The 21,080-nt window shown below is 41.0% G+C and overlaps 1 protein-coding gene across 2 annotated transcripts; it reads left to right on the top strand.

The window, feature by feature from the left end:
• The first annotated feature begins 670 nt into the window (after positions 1-670).
• Positions 671-20,804, top strand: LOC108096914 (alpha-mannosidase 2). 2 transcript variants are annotated; one of them, XM_017198875.1, is made up of 5 exons: positions 671-1,003; positions 15,633-16,147; positions 16,211-18,224; positions 18,286-18,829; positions 18,898-20,804. In XM_017198875.1, exons 2-5 carry the CDS (start codon positions 15,734-15,736, stop codon positions 19,667-19,669), a joined length of 3,744 nt encoding a protein of 1,247 aa, XP_017054364.1. In that variant the 5' UTR covers positions 671-1,003; positions 15,633-15,733; the 3' UTR covers positions 19,670-20,804. The 2 variants fall into 2 exon arrangements, with proteins under 2 accessions (XP_017054364.1, XP_017054356.1); XM_017198867.2 differs by lacking the exon at positions 671-1,003 and adding an exon at positions 8,273-8,416.
• The last annotated feature ends 276 nt before the right edge of the window (positions 20,805-21,080 follow it).

Raw genomic sequence — 21,080 nt, forward strand, 5'->3', positions numbered from 1 at the left:
ATTTTGTTGCTTTTTTGACAATAATATTGAAAATATTAATATATTTTTAACAGAAATTAGGGATATTGTTATTTAAAACTTTTTCTCGGTGTAAGATATCGATACCTTCTTAGGATGGGAGGAAACATAAGTCAAAAAATCAAATCAATCATCTTTAATTAAGGTCAGGAGATAGGGCGATTAACTACAAGTGCCCCGGTTATTTTTAATTGGTCTCCAAATATCCTCGAATGACCGTCATAACTAATGTTCTTCATTTTTTTAAAAGTGCTAGAAACTACATTATGATTAATGACCATAAAACCGTTACAAGTTTTTTGGTCCTGTCGAGTAAAGGAATAAATTAAAATAAAAAAAAATTTTAATCTCCGACATTAACGTTGGCTGAAATACTACCTTAACAAGTAAATAAATAACTACTTCGTGACTTATATCCAGATTTCTAAAGAACACACTGGGAACACTTTTTTGTCCTCCGCTTCTGTTAACCAAGATGGAAAAGCGCCTCTAGCGGATGAGTTTGACTAACAACCAAATATAACAACCGATGGTGGGGAGACGACTAAGGCCATTTTATCCCCCATGCACCGCATATGGGTTAAACAACACACTCTATTCCTGTTTCTTTCGCACTTACGAAAAATCACCCTTTCACTCGCACTCATTGTAGTGCGTAATGGACTGACGGTTCCAACACCGACAGTTTTTTCCAAACAACGTTTCCAAACGGACGCCCCAACGCAATATACTGCAGCAGCGAGAGTCCTCGAGCTAATTCAAATAAAGTGTTAGTTAAACATTGAGCCATACAAATTTTGTATCATATTTTTAAATGTAAATTTACTTGCTGCTCTTCATTAATTTGCGCGGGTGTAATTACACGTTTGTGTAAGTGTGTGTGTGTCAAGGATTACGGAAAAATTGTAACTGTTTTGTGGGAGCATGTGTGTGCGCTTTGTGGAGAACCCCAAAGGTTATTAACAAATTCGGACCCCAACAAAAGGTGAGAAATCAAAAGATGCGATTTGCAGGACCTGCAGTAATCAATAAACAGAGAAACCATCCCCCGCAAAGCGTCTGTTTACCCTGTCAAACAGAAAAAACCGGATTCTCTGTCATCTACCAAACAAAGAAAATTGGGTGTTTTTCTCGGTTCCAATTAAATTGCTCGTCTAGACTGATTTCGCACTCGATTCGCAGGGGGATGGCCAAAAATAAAATCCAACATAAGAATCGGAGCAGACAAAGTGTTACAAAATTGCAGCTGAGGGACCCAACAAATTAAGGGGGCCTGTTTAATTTATTCAGCTCATCTTTATATAGCCTTACTTGATTCTTTTATTCACGTCCAATCATTGAGAATCGTTTCATCGTTTTATATACCATACCATAAATATCTTCGAAAGGGGAGCGCTAAACTCGTTTGAGCATCGTTTTGTTTTTATTTTTACTTCTGTGTTGTGCCGTGCAATTCGCTTTTATTTGAGTTGACTGTGCGGCTGGCATTGTATAATTCAATTTAAATTGATTTTTTCATTGTTGTGGTGTCCGTTTCACTTTTTCTCGCGCGAGGGGCGCTTTCTATTCTACTTTTTCTTTCCCCACATCCAAGCCCCCTTTTAATCTAACTATCTGGATTTAGGGTCTGCAGTTGGTTTCGTCTATTGGATTTTCGCACGGCTGTTATTAATATAACGACAACGTGCTAATTAGATGCCATTGGTCTCAGTTTGTTTTTAATTTACAGAGCCTGTTATTTTGAGAACGATGTTTGACAAACTAAAGATAAAGATAATGTTGTGTGAAAATGTTATTTTCATAATACAAAAAAACTTCACCATAAATCTAGAATAAGATTCATTTATTGATTGCAATTTATTTATTTATTTATTTATTGATTGCAATTTATTTCTATTCCCAACTTTAATGGCCTTGTTTAATCGTTATGAAAACACATTACGTAGCATTTTTCGGTCTCAGTTGTTTTAGACAGGTACTAAATCCATTCTAAGTGAGTTTTTTATTTCGTTGCGTGTCGCGTCGAATTTAGTTATTCGCACTATCCGATAAAAATCTCGCTTGGCACGAACATAAACACGGGATTCCAGAACCCTGGTTCTCATGCTGTTGACTCCATTCGACTCTTTTCGGTTTTTGCTAATTTGCAATTTTTAAGCATTAGGTCGTTTGTTAGAAGGAGAATGCCAAACACATTTCCAGAATCGTTCGGCTCATTTGCATTAGCATCCAATTTCGCTGACAGGGAAAAGCTGCAGCTGTCTGAAATTTCGCTATAATCATAACAATCGATCGATCATCAAATGTAATGGCCTAAAATTTGTACACCGCCCTCGTCGTCGGTGGTCAAGTGGACAGGCGGCCAACGGAGCTGAAAATTTTTATTGTCGGCTGGTTGCTCTGCATTTTAGAGACCTGGCAGGTTCATTGACTTTTCAAGGGTGCCAGACGTCCGGGGATGATGACGTTGACGGAACCGCAACAGTTACAGCACCAACAGAAGTTGAAAAGGCCCGGCAAAACACCAATACCACCAACAAAGCCAGTGCCACTTGCAGTCAACAGCTGGCAAAAAAAATCAAATGTCAGCCACAAAAAACTAAACCAACAAAAAGTCGGCAAGGAAGGCCAAGTTCTTTGATTTTAAATTTTGGAATACTCTTTCAAGGCATTCAATATATTTAAATATGAGGCAAGTTATAAGGTCCCGAAAATGTTTTAAGTCTAAAAAAGAGTATTAGTTTAAAGGTTTAGAGGTGTTTGTTTTGATATTACACGTGCTATCGTTTCTGACTGCAACGAAATCAATAAAAATTGCAATACCTAATTAAAGAATAGTGCAAAGTAAACAAGTTTCACGATCCAAAACTGGTTTTAAAACCTTACAGGCAAACAGCTTGTAAGCACTTACATAATCTTCATTAAAGATTTTTTAGCATACTTTCAAAGTAGGTGAGGAAAATCGTTATACCCGTTCTGGAGAGTATAAACCAAAACAAAACCGTAACTGTGGCTAAACGAAATGAAACGAGATTTCAATGCAGGAATTTCCATTACAAATGTTGCGGTTGTTAATGTTATTGTTGCTGCCAGTGAAGCCTGGTTTGCTGGCTTTTGTCAACTGTCGTTTGGGGCAATTGGGTCTTTGTTGGCAATGGGATGAGGCCGAGATGGCCGAGATGGCGACCAAAAGCGGAGGATTGGGGGTCTAGATGCGGTGGAACACTCGACGGGAACTGGCAATTTGACAAGCACTGCACGCACTTGGCCAGAATTGGTTTTCCACTGGAAGCTAGTTGCACGTTTAGGCCGAGTGCAAAACTCAAATGTCGCTTTGGGTTCGAGTGCTGCCAACAAACTGGGATGCAATTGACCCGAAAACCAAGTGGGCAAGTGGGGGAATCGAACCGCCAGAAGTGCAGGCCGCAGAAACTCGTTCGAGTTGATTTGGCATCTTTGTATTCATCTTGTGGTTCAATGAGTCAGCCAGTCCCGCAGTCCGGTCCGCATTTTCAATGCTTGGCAACGTTCCGCCTTTCACCCGGTCTTTCCCTGCCCTTCCTTTTTTCGACCCTCTTGGTTTCCGAATCTCTGCCCTCAATCGGTTGGCCAACGGATGCCAGTTGGCCATTTGGCAGGCCGTAAATGCGAAAGGGAAGCACCACGAGATGGTTTGTTGGTGATTATTCAAGGGGCTTCCGAGGAGTAAGGATAAGCAGATGTTCTGATCCGTTCAAAATTAAACTTTTATAGGGTGTTTGCAAAAGTTATCAATATACACAGGGAATTAAAACTTTGCAGACATCTGTCTGCCGCTTAATCTGTACGAATAAAAACGATGAAAATATCAACACGAAAGTGATTAAATTTTGTATGTTCGGCTTTTGCTTCTGAATTTAAGCTAGCATGTCTGGTTGTAATTAAAGTGTTCAATTGAGCCAGAAGTATGTAAACATATTTAGATTTATCTCTTACATTCGAGAGGTTTCTAAAATGAATAAATAGATTTAGATAAATTAATATAATAAGGGTAAAACGTAATTGAGTTTTTCCCAAATAAAAAATTTATATTATTTTTTAGCTAAGTAAAATAAAAAACTAATTGAATTATAAAAATACTATCCAATGTTTTTCTTTCATAAGAAAGAACATAAATATTTACAAGGTTTATGCTTCAAACAAGATGTTATTTTTGGATTTATGAATTATTTATAGTATCTAGTAGACTTTGATCTCGTTTTCAGGTTCTGGGCTTCCCTAGATAATTTGTGCCTCCCTGCTAATTCCTTCACTTGCACTTGCTTCGCTCTTGGTGGCCGTCATCATAATTATCATCATCGCTTTTTGTGGCCCGTCTTCGTTGTCGTTTGTCGGTCGTCGTCGTCAAATTTGCGTGGGCTTGACAACAAACAGAAGACGACAACGGAGCCAACAACTTTTTCAAGGGCCTGTGCCAATTCTCGAATGCTCTCTTTCCGTCTCTGTTTTGTTCTCCATTCTGTCTTTTATTGCTGCTTTTACTTGGCAATCGATAAACAACGACCTTCTCCCTCCAGTTCGCCAGCTGAAATGGCTAGAAGTTGCTGGGATTACTTGGAGGAGCGCTCTCCAGTGTTCTTCCTCGGGTTCTTTTGTCTTGTCCCGTTTAGGGGAGCTTATTCGCCACTTGAAGCTGCCAGCCAGTCGGCCACTTGAGATGCACTCTCCGCACTTTCCTCCGCCATCCCCCGCATTTCCCCACATTTCCCACCTGCCCTCCATCAGTCATCAGCCGTCAGGCACCTGCCCTCCAAGCCGTGTCCTCATCCTCCCCAGCCTTCCACTTGTTTCCAGGCATTTTTCAAAGTTAATTGCTCGCCGGCAATCGGTTGAGAGAGTTAGTCCTCTCCAGAGGCAGAATAAAAGCAATACTTCAAGATTTTTAACAGAAACTATTAGTAAGATTTCACGAATTCCTGAAGCGGAAAAATATAAGTTCTCTAAGTACCTTAAAATGCAAGTGAGCTTAAATTCAAAGTGGGGTTATACACGTATACTACTTGTAATTTTTAAGATATTTAAGTGGGAAAATAATAGATTATATTTTGTCGAAAATAAACTAGTCAAGATAAATTTTGAATAAAGTCAAAGCGAATGGTGTGTTCCTTAAATTCCTTGCTATAAACCTGGTAAAGAATTAGGACTCAGAACATGTTCGCAGATTAACACCTAGGTAAAGATTTCCACGTAGTGGCTGTAAAGGAACCAAAGTAGTTCACCAATGGCCAACGACGTTCAAGAACTTTACAACAAATAAAGAAATATGTCATGTGCTTCATGAATGCCATTAAAATGGTGGAGAGGTCTTGGATAAAAATTACTTTGAGGAGTTGTGAAAATTCTTACATAGTGAAAGGAAGAGGTCGTAAAGCGCAGAAAAGTTACTCACATTCTATGAATTTGTATTGAAAATTAAAAAGGAAAATGGGGGATGCTAATATTGTAATAGATGCAAAAAAAAGCGTAGGAAAACCAAAGAAGGAAATCAAACTTATTTGCAATATTTAACTACATAAATTTAACTTTAGTTTACACATGTTGCTGTGGACTTTAATAACAGACTAAACAAGCTATAAAGATTTAAGGATGCAACAAAACCTTTTCTTCGAAAGTAATCACATTTTCATTCGTAAGGAGCAACAGAAATAATTAATAAGTGCAGCTGTCAACACTTGACAAAAAAGCAACAAACTAAAGCAATTTCTTCCCTTGACAAACAAGGAGCCGTCGTGAATCCCAGTTGACGCTTCCCACCTCAACCAGTTGTAAAACAAAAGTAATTCCAGATGCTTCTAGCCAAGATGGCAAAGGGGCGAATTGGCGAACACCTCCGCATTCCAAGGCGTTTAATGCAGAGTGAGGGCGTCGGGGGGATTTGGTTGTTGAGGGGGCGGCGATGACTATAGGGCTCTGATGTTGACGGCGCCGACAAAGCAAATACAAAAGCCAAACCTGGCCACTAGAATGAAAACGGAGCCAGCAACAACGTAACCAAGCAGATCACAGCAGCAGCATTTACTAGCGATGCTAACGGATTATAAAACTAGCTAGAAATAGAAAAAACTATATATAGGTATAAATTGAAATCATTAGGTGAAATTTTTGTTTTTGTGTAGAGGTTTAGAAATTGTAAGCAATTTGTATTATTATTTTCTTTTGATACTACAGTATGGGATCCTATGTATCATGTATTCAATTTAATGCTAGTTTCAGCTAATAATAAAACCTTTTTATTAACTTGTGCTTTAAAGTCTGTAACCTTTTTATAGTAATGTATCTTGGTGTTAGTCTTTAATATTTGTAACAACGCTCGTTTAATTTTATAAGCTTACTCTAGCACTATACTTTTCATTGTCATAAAGATGTTCTACGTTCTCAGCTTACTGATTCCAAATTACTAATTTGAGCTTAACTACGAATACTAAATTATCAGGCACTGCTAGATAAAACATTTTAAGAACGTCTAAAAAACTTTTGAAACGACTTGTCTGGGTAGCCAGCACTGGTGAAGGGACCTCCACTTGGGGAAGAGATGGGGAGGGGGTCTGGTGGCTATGTATGTGGCTGGTGGTGCTGCTGCAACTGCCGGCTGTGCGACCCGAACGCAACCCGAGTTCCGAGCAGAGAGCCTGGCTTCCTGTGGACTCCCCGCTTCGCGGCTCAGTTGCTCTTGGTCTCTGGAAGAGGACGCGTCGCGAGCTCCTCCAGGCGGCTCCTCCATTTGATTCGTGTTTTTTTTCTTTTCGCCGGCAAGGACAACGCGAGTGGAAAAATACAAATAAATTGAAGGGAGGACGAGAGGATGGGGAATTGTTACAGCAAATCAGAGTGAAAGGTCAACAATGGCTTTGTAGCTTTGTCTCTAATTACGAGTATCCCATTCAGAGCCAATAAAGGATTCAATCCGAAGTGCATTCATTTAAATTAAGCGAAAAAAGGTGGAAACTTTTCATTTCCTCTTTCTTTTGCATTGTGTGAAACAAGGAAAAACTTTTTACCCAGCGGTTCGCAAGTGTCCGTGCGTTTTTTGTGTGTCTGTGTTGGAGCGCTGATTTATGTGTTTTGTCCTTGTTCCGCGCCAGGACGAAAGGACTTTTTTTACCATCCCGTTTTGTGTGTAAGTTGGTAATGTAAGTTTATGTAATAGACATGTAAATTGCAGTTTATTTTAAGGGCTAACAATGAGAAATGGAAGGACAGAGTTACAAAATTGGGTTCCTTGGAGTTTTTTTTGTAATGAAGATTTTATCTTGACATCATTATGTGGTTTATGAACCATACATTTTGAACATTTTGAAGGAACTTAGTTATCATCATTTGTTTTAAAGTATTTTAAAAAGTATATTTTAAATAGATTATTGATAATACTTTTAAGGAGTGCTCAGTTTTCTCTATTTTTAATTTATTGTCTTTTAAATTACGATCTATTCATTCTGACCTCTTTTTTGCTGTGTTTCTTTCCTTTTGCCTGTATATATGATATCTTTTTTTTCTCTTTTTCATCGTGCACCAGGAACTAAATGATGCATCTAAAATTTCCGTTGTGTCTCAGGTTTATACGTTTTTTGCCTGCCACACGCCTTCGATCATTTCCCCTTCAATTCCCGCTTGTCACTTAATTGAGCTGGTGTATCGATTACCCCGATACTTGTATTTGTTTCTGTTTCGTGACACTAAAATTAGCCGGTTCGAACGGCCCCCAACAAAGACGAGAGTCCGGGTAACGCTCTCGACTTCGAATCGGACTCCAACTCCACGAGGGTATTATATTTATTTCCATAAGTTCGTACTCGAATTTCTCCCCCGTCCACATTGCGGATAGCGTGCTGTCAATTTTCCGGTGGCAGCTTTTTGGTTATGACGATGTCATGTCATCATGCAATCGTATCGCTTTACCGCATAAGCCGACTCGCACAAAGTAATCATTCGATCCTCCCAGCGATTGGAAGAGATCTCCATGGAACACCACATTATTATCCGGCGACTGCTAATGATGCGTGAAGGAAAAAGCGAGGAACGCGCCATGAATTGGCCAAAAACGTATGGGACACGTCGCTGATGGATGTTCCGGATGGATGTGCCATTATTATTGAGGCCCTGTAAGCCATGTTTTGTTGTTGGCCCTGTGTCATTTGGCTTTGGCCACAGTTACACTTGGTTAGCGGTCGCAAAAGCCGCTCAGAGTTTTGTTTTTCTGCCAAATAGTGCAGAACCCGATGTGGGCCTAAATGGTCATCTTTGGTCAATCAGCGCTACATCGAATTCGGTTTTTGTTTAGTCAGTGATTTGTGACCCAAATGCAAACGAGCCCTCATGGAATTCGTTTGGAAAACTATTAACAAAAGGCAACAATTGATACGTGAGTGAAAAGCGCAGTAAATATTATTCTGAAAAAATAGTTTGTGTGCTCTGTAAATGAATTCCAAATTAATTATTTTATAAATATATTTATATTTTTTATATTTAAAAAAATGTAAACATTATTCACAAGAATATTGCGTTTAAAAAATAGTCGGAAAATAGATTAATGTGCTTCACAATAAATTTTAAAGCTGTTTGATAAAACATATTTTATATGGAACTCATGTTTACTATGCACATGCCATAAATTCACTTAAACATGAATCATATTTTTTTTTATGTTGTGTGATAAGAAATAAAAAAACCCAGGCTTTGAACAGCATTCTTTCTTGCAAGCTTCTATTATATACTTGTAGGTATCTACATTCATATATAAAATAATTTATAACAGTAGAAACCTTTCAAAAACCTAATAACGTAGAACGCTTCACCCTTTTCGAAAAATTCTTGGCAACTTGAAGGAAATCCGCTTTGGATGGCCTCATTACGTTGGAGCTCCCAATTAGTTTACACTTTAAACCAACAGTGAGTCAGAGCTTTTATTTCGTAAGGTAAACAAATGGAGACAATAGGGCTGGTCTTGGGCCCACTTCACATAAAATCCGTATCTGGATCTCGGGGAGCGAATGGTGTCAAACCACTTGAAGTTTCGACTCCCTCAGAGTTCCCACCACTCGGGGATCTAAGTCATATTTACTTACGTATATGGAAGCGATCGGTAACTGTAAACCTGTTACATTATACATTACAATCTATGCGAGTGAGTGTTTTCCCACCGTTTAGCCCCATGAAATTGAAACGGAAAATTTCATAATCAAAGCCATAAACGTTGTTATTGTTCGCTCTGCTCCCCGGGAGCCCCGCCCATTTACCTTTTGTCTTGGAGCCGCGTGAAAAAGTGGAAAACAAAAACAAGAATTAATTTTCATTTCATTTTTCGCTGCGTACATTTCGCCAAACAAAGCAAAAAATAAGACCGACACAAACGGCAAACCTTCCGCACAATGTAAAAAGTCTCAAGTTCCGGGGAACAAGACGCACATTTTATGAGGCGACTTGTGCTTTGTCAGCATCTAAAGCATTTTATAGCTTTCGGCATTAAGGTCTTAGCCCAAGCCATATCAATAAACTAATATGGAGTAAGGGTACTAATATAATCTTAAATTGCCACGATGCTGGCTTAAAGATGGATGCGGGAAGAACCTTTATGTGTTTTATTACTAGGTCTACCTAATAAGAATTACAAATAGAGAGGTTGTAAATCGAATGATTTAATTTAGAATAACTGCTTTTGGATTACACCACAAACTGATGTTATTTTGTACCTTTGACATCCATAAAATAAATTAAACAATTTTAATCTGTTTTGCTGACAACATGGGCAACATAATCGCCGCAGGTGACACACCAAAACAAAAACAATATTTGCGGTTCCAATCGATTTGATTTGCACAATCTGCACGGAGTGCATAGAAATGCCATTAATTAGTGGCAAATCAATTGGACTCGCCTAATTGGGAAAATATGTGGCTCATATACCATGGTGTATTCGATTAGTGTTCAAGTGCCCGGAACGGAAGAGCTATCGACGGGTCTTTTTATCTCGCCAATCAATTGCAGATATTAGCAAATGAGTTTTGATTGCTTAATGACCGAAACCGCTAGTGGAAATAATCCAATACTGATCGAAGAGCAACTTTCTCCCGACGACCGACCACCGACCACCGCCGAGTCTCAGTTCCTGTGGGAACTGTGTGTGGAAACCCATCGATATGGATGTGGATGTGGTATACCGTATGCTGCACTTTCGCATATGGCTCCGTTTGCAAATTGGTTTTTTCCCGTTGACATTTAATCAACATTGGCGCTACTCCCGCTGCTTTTCCCCCAACCGCGCCAAACAATCCCTTTATGGTCCGACTGGCCCGTGCTTTTGGCAAAGTTTATGGGCATAGACTTTAATGTTTTCGTTATTTTTTTTTTTTTTGCCTTCTCCACTTTGTCCATATGTCACGAATGACGTCGCTCCATAAGTGAGTAACTGTGAATTCGCCGGCGGGCTGGCTTGAAAAGTTCTACTTGTCTAACGGCATCCAGTTCCATGGTTATACCACCTCCCATCTCCCATCTCCGATCCCCATTCCCCTTCGAAAATTTCCTCACTCGCCTCGTTGGGCTGCCATTGACATGGGGCTCACTGCAGCGGGGGTTCTTTCCTCTGATTTTTTGTTTTGGTTCCATTTACTCAATTGTGGTCGTCGAGTGGGTGAGTCGCAGGAAAGGTGTGATATGTGGGGACCGACTTTGTTTTATGGCCTGTAAAACATGAAATAGAAAAGCATAAATCTTGGGCGGAAAGCAACGAGTCGGTTTTAATGAGGTTCCTCAGAAAGGTAATATTTGTATTTGTCATGTGTTGTATTTAAAGAAAGTTAAAGGGAGGATGGCCTTAATGATTTAAGTAAAAAATTTATTCTAGAAAAACTTTAGTTACAAAAACAGACCATTTATTGGTCTCTCTCAGCTAGTTCATCTCTTTTAAATAGCGTTTTTAGCCTATCATGAAATTGAAAAGGGTAATATATATACACTTTAATTGATAGTTGTAGCGCATTAAAATAATAATTGCATATGGGGAAATTGCAATTAACTTCCACACAGCTAGGAGAAACTTTTCCAATTGCTAAGTGTATGTTATTAAATTTAAATAAAGTTTGCAATTAAGTATGTTAAGTATGGGTCTTTCGATGGTTAAAATGCAATTACTAAACATCAAATGAAAAGTGGAACAATCTTGATTATTATAATCGCTTTTCTGTTGGAATCTTTTGCTGGATCTTGACAACTTCCTCTGGTAATTGCCCTCCATATGTCGCCCCCACCCAATAATTCCCATAATTCTCAGGCCTTTTTGGTTTTTGCTTCGCTGACTATGCTAATGACCTACTAGGCCAAAAGTTGGCCCGGATGGTCTCAAGTTATTTGGTTTTTTTTTTCTTTCGGTCTCCGACGATTATATGGTGGGCACATGCCAAACCCACACGCTCTACTGGCGGCTTAACCGGCGCATTACTCATGCTCATCTGCCCCGGAAAATTGCCATAACTGGTTGTTCACCCTTTCTGCAAGTTGCCCCTTCGGTCTCTTTGGTCTCTTTGGCTGGTGCAACGTTAGTTTCTTTAATTAAAAAAGCATGAACTCTTTGTAAAGTTCCGGGACCTTACTAAGCACCCTGCCCCCGGCACAGCTCGAATTGCCCATTTACTGGCATTGCCAGAAAAAAAAAAATGGGAGCACAGGGAACCTCAGCTGCCACTCCCAAAGTCAAAGTTGGAATTTGTGTTTCCATACTCTAGTTAAATATGTTTCAGATTCAGTGACATCTTGGGCTCCTAAGAATATGTTTACACTTTATTACCTATGTAGACATGACTAACAAGCTGGGCAGGTTGGTCACTCTCTTTAAGTTTTAATGGTGAAACTATAATGTTAGCTTAGTGTAATTATAAAGAGAAATTAAGTGCTTTAGAATACTAGAAGAATTCTTAGATCTAACATATCACTATCAAATTGCCATCATAACTATTATTTACTTTAAAACTTTTTACAGATCTTTAAGAATTAATTGTTTATTCCATAGCTGTTTATTCAGCGTTTCTAGAATAAATGTGCAAAAACTTTGAACAAGCGTATAAATACTTCGGCTTGTGGAGTTCGTGGTTTCAAAGCGTTTTTTGGGTAACTTTTTGCATTTCCCGCTAAGAAAACAGTTTTTTAACCGTTTAAAGTTTGTTGGGGGACTGAGGAAAGGGTTTCTTGTGCCTTCAGCTGCAGCTGCAATTTCCGTGCCATTTATGCAAACTATTATTCTTGTTTTTGTTGTTGCTTGGCCCTCCAACGTTTACAATTTTTGAACTGAATTTACGTTCACACTTCTGCCTTCTGTCTTGCGATTCTTTCTTGGCCTTCTTTTCGGCTTCCTTGGCTGATTGCAATGACTTTCAATTAACTTTCTGCCAGAAAGTTTTAATTAAAAGGAAATAATTTTTTGGTGCAATTTAAAAGTGTTGCAATCGTGATTATTTTTATGGACAAAAATTCGTTTTAATTTTCAATTGAAGTAAAGTTTGTTAACTTAAATACAATTGAAAAAGTATTATGAAATTGACTAACGGCAAAACACAACTTTTACGCCCACCGAAAAATACAGGAAAATAGCTAACAGCAAAGTTACAATCGATTGCGAGTGCTTTCAGAAAAGTTTTCCATACACAGAACTACAAATTTGGTTGGCAAGAGCACAAAAGAAAAAGAAAGGCAACCGAACCAACCAATACATCATTTCAAAACGTAGATAAAGTTATAATCGAATGATAAGCTTAGCAAATACCTATTAATTGTATTGGATTAATTTCTTAAAAATGTATAAGTCTGTTTAAAAGTTGGTTTGAATAGATGGTCTTATTAAGATGTATAACTTATAATTGTATCTTATCATTTTGTTTCTGACAGTATACCAAAATGTGTAAATAAGTGGTACACATAACATTGTTTTAACAACTATAAAAGTGCCCATAATCTTTATAAACGGAATATACCCTTATTCCCTAAACATATCAACAAAGGGTAGCAAAAGTATCCATTTGCATTGAAAACATTCACATGACCGCCTCAAGTTGCAACTCGAAACGAAATTAAGCTTCCTCAGAGGGAACTTCAAGGGGTCAAGGGGCCCAAAGGAACCAAAGGACCCAAAGAAAGCAGCAGGGCAAAGGGCCAGGACGAAGAGGAAGTTGGATAGCAGCAAAGCTGACTTTTTGAGTTGGGTTTGCTGATGTATAGGGAAGCATAGAAAAACACACAAACACGCACACCCACAATCAGAAAACAGGAAGGGAACTTGGCAAAAAGAAACAACAAAATCATTTCCAACTCGAAATTATATTGTGCAGAAGGAGAAAAGTGACGGGAAGCAGCCACAAAAAAGAAAAAAAAAAGGATAACTCGTCAAAGGAGACGAAGGATGCTATACGTACGTGTTGACTCCCAGATGAAGGTTGCCATCCAATCGTCGAGCAGAAAAAGGTTGACAAAGTGCAATTTGCAATGGAATCAAATTTGCCAGAAAACTCTTGCCAACATTCGTGATGACAGCAGCACAAAACGCTTTCTTTTTGCATTTTTGGAACTAAGTACACAGAAAAAACACGAATATTAAATAAACACCACGTTTAAATCTTAAATTAATATATACAGTCTGTAACTTGAGTCATGAAATAATATATTTTCAGGGCTATTTATGGTATGATTATATTGAGTTCATGTTCTGTTTTGATAACAGCGTTCTTTTTCTCTGAGTGGCAACATTTTTTTGTAGTGTTGTTCTCGAAGTCGTAGATGAACTTATATTTTTGCTCTGTATTTATGCAGGATAAATTTGCTGGCAAAATGTTTTTGATGGGGGTCAAGGACAAGATGCCCGGAGTAGTTGACGCTTGGCTTCTTCGGTTTCCTTTTTCCCGGAAGTTATTAAGCTCCTTTGGTCGGAAGGAAGTGAAAATGTTCGACTAATTGAAATAATTGAAGCAAACTTTGTTGGAAATTGTTGGTGAATAGAAGTTTTCCACTATCTGCAATCGCTGGGGTTCCCCAGAATCTCCAGCATCTCGCTCCCTTTCGAGATTTCCTGGTGAGCCTAAGCTTTGGTTTCTCAGTTCTTTTTTTATAGCACGTCGGCCACATTTCTCTGTGGAGCAAAAGGGGAGAAATGAATGGGGCTCTTGGGACGGGGGGAAAACGCTTAAATTACCATAGGAGTGGTTTCATGGGGCGTCTGTGAGTGGGGCAACGACGGTTCCGTTGGGTGACAGGTGGTGGCTTGTGGCAACATCAGTTAATGTCCGCTGATTAGCATACTGCCTCCCCCCTTGGTCCTCATGCAACAACATTACCCATTTCCCCCCTTTTTTTACCCCAAGTGAAACATTTGAATGGAGCTGCAAACCAGCAGCAGTGCTGCTGCTGCTCGTCAGACCTTAAATGCTTTTAAATTTTAATTAAATTGAATGCATCGTTCAGTTGGCAGGAGATATTGTTTTCTCTGCGTGTCGAACAGAAATAAAAACCTAAATTATGGCCAATGGCAAATAAGAGTGAATAAATCATGGGCCTTGCTGGAAATTGTTCATTTGTTTTTCCAGGCCTTTTTGTCTCTCATTTGCGGACTATTAATTTATTTTTGCGCAATGGGTCGGCCAGGGACTTTGAGAAGTTGGTAGCTCCATCATGGGTAAAAGTTTTGCGGCAAACTATGCAATAATTTCATCATTGCAAAAAGTTCTGCGAGCATGTGAAGAGTTTTTGATTGAGTTTTCAGTTTGCATAGTTCGTCGAGTTAGTTTGACTTGAGTGCTTGGCTATTTGTAAAATGCTGACATTGCTACGCTGAACTTTGAACTCAAATATGAACCATAAACCCCTTTATCACTCATAAATTGGGGATTTGTTTGTATTTACTTAAAAAAAATTGCAATTCTGCAAGTGAAACCTCGTTAAATGGATGTACTTTTGTTTTAATGTACCCAGTTTAATATTCCACTTCCTCGCTTCAATTTTGAAAAGCACACAAGCACCTTGCTTAGAATTTTACTTATCCTTGACAACCATTTATGCATTCTTAACACCAGGCCCCAGGCATTTTCTTCTCCCTCGTCCTTGTTATGGTTTAATTAAATTCTCCACTAAACTTCCTGCCCTCGTCCGCATGAAATATTCAAACACTCTTGTGGCAAGAACAGGACAGCCCAGACAGGATTAGTCCGGGAAAAACAAAATCAGGAGCCGGATTAAGCTTGCAATGGACGGAGGAGGACGCAACGATTTTTTTTTAGTGTTTTGTACATGCATAAACGGCTTAAATTATAGTTATTTTGAATTGAATGCAATTTCATGCAGATAAACAAAGGCGACCTTATATATACCAATACATAACGATATTTGTAAAGCATTAAACATTCAATGAACATGTAGGTTTTGTATGCTATTCAAACTAAAATTATTTATCTTATTTAAAACCAATGGGTGAAAAATGTAAAACCAGTGAAAAAGCATTACAATTTAACAAGAAACTTTAGAAGAATTTTAAATATCCGTAAAGATTTTCTTTTGAACTAAACAACTCAAGTCTAATAAATATATCTGCAATCCCTTTTCAGATGTAGAGCACAACCCGAACAAGGAAGAAGAAGTCCAGCAGCAGCGAGAAAATCCCGGGGAATCCCAACCGGTGACAGGCAAACGCTCTCCATTCACCAGGATGTCGTTCAAGCTATTTCGCCGAGGATCGGCGCGCTGCATCGGCTTGCTTTCAGCGTTTGTGACCATCCTGCTCTGCCTCTACTACATCTCGATTGGCCAACCCAACCCAACGCCCATTTCCGAGACAGGTGCTCCATCGGCAGCGTTACGGGGATCACCACTCAACGGATTAACTGGATTTAGCGTGGGCGGAGGCTCCTCTTCGATTTCCCACCAACAAAAGCTGCACGCCGGCATTGTTTCGAATCAGAAGAGATCCTCGGAAACGAAGGCAGCGCAGGCCACAGGACCTGCCGAGTCCCAATCGGAGGAGGAGTACGTGAACACCAAATGGGGTGATAAGTGCTATGAGTTGCTTCAGAGCAACACAAACATTACTGCCAGCGAGGAGCACAGTAAATTCGATTTTCAGGTGAGCACAACCCAAACATCCTTGGAAAATAAGTTGTATCTTAAATGGTAACTTTTCTTTTAGCCTGAATGGATGCGCTCGAAGGAATACTGGGATCGTGGCTTTGAGGAGCGCTTCGATGCCCAGAAGAAGGATAAACAACGACCACCACTGAAGATCATAGTGGTGCCACATTCGCATAACGATCCCGGCTGGCTGAAGACCTTCACCAACTATTTCCAGTCGGACTCCCGGCAGATCCTCAACCTGCTGGTGACCAAGATGCAGGAGTACACGGACATGACGTTCATCTGGTCGGAGATCAGCTTCCTGCAGCTGTGGTGGGACCAGGCGCATCCCACCAAGCAGCGGGCGCTTAAGCGACTAATTGACGCGGGTCGCATCGAAATCACCACCGGCGGATGGGTGATGACTGATGAGGCGAATGTCCATATTTACCCAATGCTGGATCAGCTCATCGAGGGTCACCAGTGGCTGAAGAACAACCTGAATGTTACGCCGAAAGTGGGATGGTCCATCGATCCCTTTGGACACGGCAGCACGGTGCCGTATTTGCTGTCTGGAGCGAATTTCGAGGGAGCCATCATCCAGAGGATTCACTACGCCTGGAAGCAGTGGTTCGCCCGCCAGCAGTCGGGTGACTTTATCTGGAAACCCTATTGGAGGGGCAGAAATGGAAAGGATAGCGAAACGGGCAGTCTGCTCACCCATAACATGCCCTTCGATATATATTCGATCAAGGGCTCGTGTGGTCCGCATCCCTTCATCTGCCTGAACTTTGACTTCCGCAAGATTCCGGGAGAGTACACGGAGTACTCGGTGAAGGCGCAGTTCATCACGGACGACAATCTGGAGTCCAAGGCGCAACTTCTGCTTGAGCAATATGCCAGGACTGCCTCGCTGTTTCCACACAATGTGGCCCTCATCCCAGTGGGCGATGATTTCCGTTACAACAAGGATCGCGAAGTGGATCAGCAGTATCAGAACTACAAGAAGCTAATCGATCACATCATGGCCAATAAAAGGCTGTATAATGCAGATATCCGTTTTGGAACCCCAAGCGATTATTTCGAGGCCATCAAGGAGCGCATGAAGGATCACAATCCTGGTTTTCCCAGTTTCAAGGGTGACTTCTTTGTGTACTCCGACATCTTCTCGGAGGGAAGACCAGCATACTGGTCAGGTTACTTCACCACACGTCCGTTCTATAAGCTTCTGAGTTCCGAGTTGGAGCATCAACTTCGATCCGCGGAGATTGCATTCACCCTGGCTTACAATACTGCTCGTCAGACAAAGCGAGAGAATGCGATCAAGATTTACGAGAAGAACTACGAGCTGATCATCAATGCCAGGCGGAATCTTGGACTCTTTCAGCACCACGATGCCATTACTGGAACCTCCAAGGCGGCGGTGATGCGGGACTATGCGATGCGACTGTTCGAGAGCACCCAGAACATGGTCAAGATGCAGGAGTCCTGCCTGGAGTTGTTGCTCCAGAAGGGTCAGCCTAGGCATCACGGCTTCCTGATCAGCGAATTCGAGCGGGATAACTTCAACAAGCTGCCCCGCAAGATGCCCATTCAGATGGCCAACGGGGACGAGTCCGCACCCACTGTTTCGGGTGGTGAAGGTGGAGCGGGTGGATCAGCATCTGCAGGATCTGTTGGCAGTTTTGTCCTTTACAATTCACTGGCTCAGAAGCGATTAGAAATTGTAACTCTGCGCGTTCAGCATCCCAATGTGAAGATCCTCAACCACAAGGGCGTGGAGTTGAGTCACATCCAGATCAACCCAGTGTGGAACATCACGGATACCTATGAACAGGGCCTGGGGACATCCGTTTCCGGAACAGTGGGACGCATTCGTACATCGACGCGCCAATTCGAAGTGATGTTCGTGGCTGAGCTGGAACCCCTATCCCTCATCACGTTCCGCGTCCAGGTGGATGAGGTAAACTTCAAGCGGAACATCGCGACCATCTACTGTGACGATTGCACGGAAACATCTGCAGTGAGTCCCCCGGAGGAAGTTGAATCTTCTCCGTCTCCAGTTTTTGCAGCGCGGGCCAAGCCAGCAGGTAAGTTTCCTTAAAAATATTTAAATTGAAAATAAAATAATACCATTTTCAATCTCCAAAGGTGACATCCAGTTGGAAAATCCCCACATGCGCCTGCTGTTCGACGAAAAGAGTGGCTTCCTCAAGACCATCACACGTAAAAACCAGAAGAAGGAGCTCCTGAAGCCGCTGCAGTGCAACATCAAGTTTGCAGCCTATCGTAGTGCCCAGTTCCACTCGGGCGCATATCTCTTTAAGACCGATCCCGAGCAGAGTGAAGCCGAGAAGGAGGTGCTGGAGGGCTACACGGATATGCGGATCATCATCACCTCAGGACCGATAGCCAGTGATGTAACCGTCATCTATGGACCCTTCTTGGCCCACACAGTGCGCATTTTTAACACCAGAACTCACCTGGATGCGGCTATTTACGTAGAGAACGACATCGACTTTGAACCGCCACCCAAAAATCGGGAAACGGAGCTCTTTATGCGGTTGGTTACCAACATAGATAATATCGCTCAAGCTCCGCTGCAGCGGGATCCTCTCAAGGAGTCGGCGGATGCGGCTACCATGCCCGAACTGCCCATCTTCTACAGCGATCAGAACGGTTTCCAGTACCATGAGTAAGTTCAGGGTGTTACCATTAAATTTGGATAATTTAAATTAATTCGGTGCATCTCTTTCTGTTTAGACGCATTAAAGTGCCGGCAATTGGCATTGAGGGTAATTACTTCCCCATCACTTCTGGTGCTTTTATCCAGGACACACGACTTCGCCTCACACTGCTGACCACCCACGCTCAAGGAGCAGCTAGTTATGAGCCAGGTCAACTGGAGGTGATGCTGGACAGGCGCACCCTGTACGACGACTATCGTGGAATGGGCGAGGGCGTCGTAGATAGCCGGCTGACTCGTCACAAGTTCTGGCTGCTGGTGGAGGATCTCCCTGGTGGTCAGCACGTTACCCAGCCGCCCAGCTACAAGGTGCTCAGCCAGCAGGCACAGCAACTGGCCAATGCACTGCGATACCCGCCGAACCTTTACTTTGTGAGCAGCCTGGAGCAGCCAGAACTTTCCGCTGCTTTGTTGCCCTTGGTCAGGCTTTTGCCCAAGGGAGCGCTGCCCTGCGACGTCCACCTGACCACCCTGCGCACCCTCTCTGATCCGGAGCTGCAGCTGTTTCCGTCCGCCTCGGCGCTGCTAGTTCTGCATCGCCAAGGATTCGATTGCAGCGTCAGCGCGGGCAGGGAGTTGTCCATGGAGGCCCTGTGCCCTCTGTCCAGCAAGGGATTGGGCAGCGTGCAGCTCGGTCGGCTGAGCCTCCATACAATCGAGGCCACCAGTTTGACGGGGACGGAGCAGAAGCCTTCGAAGGACAGCTTCCACATACGCTCCCTGGCCGAAATCAGTTTGGAGCCCATGGAACTGCGCACCTTCAATCTTACATTTCGCCCGGAGGTGTGAGCCGGCTTGAAGCTCATTTAGCGGAAATATTAATTGTATTTATTTGTGGTTTAGTTTGAATAGTTAGCGGTAAGCGCCAAGTGCAAAGTTCTCAGCTTTATTTAGTTCTCGTCACGTCTACTGTCTGTCTCCAACAGTTTTGAAAGTACAAAGCACACGACATAGTTATAAACAAACGGAAGGGTGGGTGGGTTCATTAATTTGTTTAATTATATAGAAAGAAAGTTTATGAACAGTTCTGAGCATCCATGAGTTATCCATGGACTCTTTTTTATCTCATGACACCTTTGTTTTTTTAAGTAAACTGGTCGACCCATCCGAAAGCATACATGAAGACAAACCAACAGCCTGACTCAATGCAATAGGCCAAAACACCTAACTCGACTGCCCAGTGCAACGCATTCCGGTTAGCTAATCTCCCCTAGCTTCATTATTGAAATATTCGTGCAATATTCTTGAACTAAACCGCACTTTGGAAATGATATAGCTTAGATTAAGGACTAGCTTCATTTTAGATGGAAATATTTAGACAGCAAATTAGAAAAATTTTCATTTTCGTTTGCGCGATTGGCGTTCACATCGATTTGTTTAGACTGATTAGCCTAAAACCTTTTTGCGAAATTGGCATGTATTATTAATCTCAATTACGATAACCAATCCTAGCCCTAATCCAGAACTAACCAAAACACGGAAATATCTCGATTGTAAAATCCCCAAATATAAACAAGTGTATGTAGGCTATAAGTTTTAAACGAGAAGCATAGTGGGGTAGAGAAAGTATAAGCCAAATATAACATTACATTCACTAGCAATATTGTACATAGTCGAATAGGATTTCCAGGCACGGTAAAAATAGCTCTAATAACCGATATACCACATAGACGTAAGACCCCCTCTCAACTCTGGTATTTTCGTATACGAGAGTCATTCGAATAGTTACTACTGACTACAGAAACAAACCATTCAAAGCAAGCAAGACATCAACTTTAGATAACCCAGAACGTAAGGACGAGCGAAGGACGATAGAACACTTCTAACAGATACAAATTTTTTGTGTATTTATTTATAAAAACCTTATTACATTATATCTAATTTTATGGATACAAGAAAATAAAGTATTAAATGAAACCAATTACGAGAGGTGTGTTTGAATTCAAATGTTTTGTTTGCCAACTTTGAAAAGTATATCTGATTCCTATTCTAAATATTTATAATAAATATCAATATATCTAATTAGGAACACTTTTGAAGCTTAGTGTATTGACAAATTATTTAGATACTCCCCAAAGTATGCTTTTTGTATTATAATTCTTACCAATTTTGCGGCACTGAATATTTTATTATAGTTAACTGTCGTCAATAACTCAATTACTAACAGCCTAATTCAATCATATTTCGAACTAAAATAACG

This window comes from Drosophila ficusphila, unplaced genomic scaffold (assembly GCF_018152265.1).
Source record: "Drosophila ficusphila isolate 14025-0441.05 unplaced genomic scaffold, ASM1815226v1 contig_791, whole genome shotgun sequence".
NCBI classification, from domain to species: Eukaryota; Metazoa; Arthropoda; class Insecta; order Diptera; family Drosophilidae; genus Drosophila; species Drosophila ficusphila.

Bases quoted from the DNA above. Each gene is read 5' to 3' on its own strand.
- LOC108096914 (XM_017198867.2), top strand. From the start codon at position 8,371: ATGGAATTCGTTTGGAAAACTATTAACAAAAGGCAACAATTGATAC. The intron at 8,417-15,632 runs GTGAGTGAAAAG...ATCCCTTTTCAG, and splicing joins CAAAAGGCAACAATTGATAC to ATGTAGAGCACAACCCGAAC. The intron at 18,225-18,285 runs GTAAGTTTCCTT...CAATCTCCAAAG, and splicing joins AGCGCGGGCCAAGCCAGCAG to GTGACATCCAGTTGGAAAAT.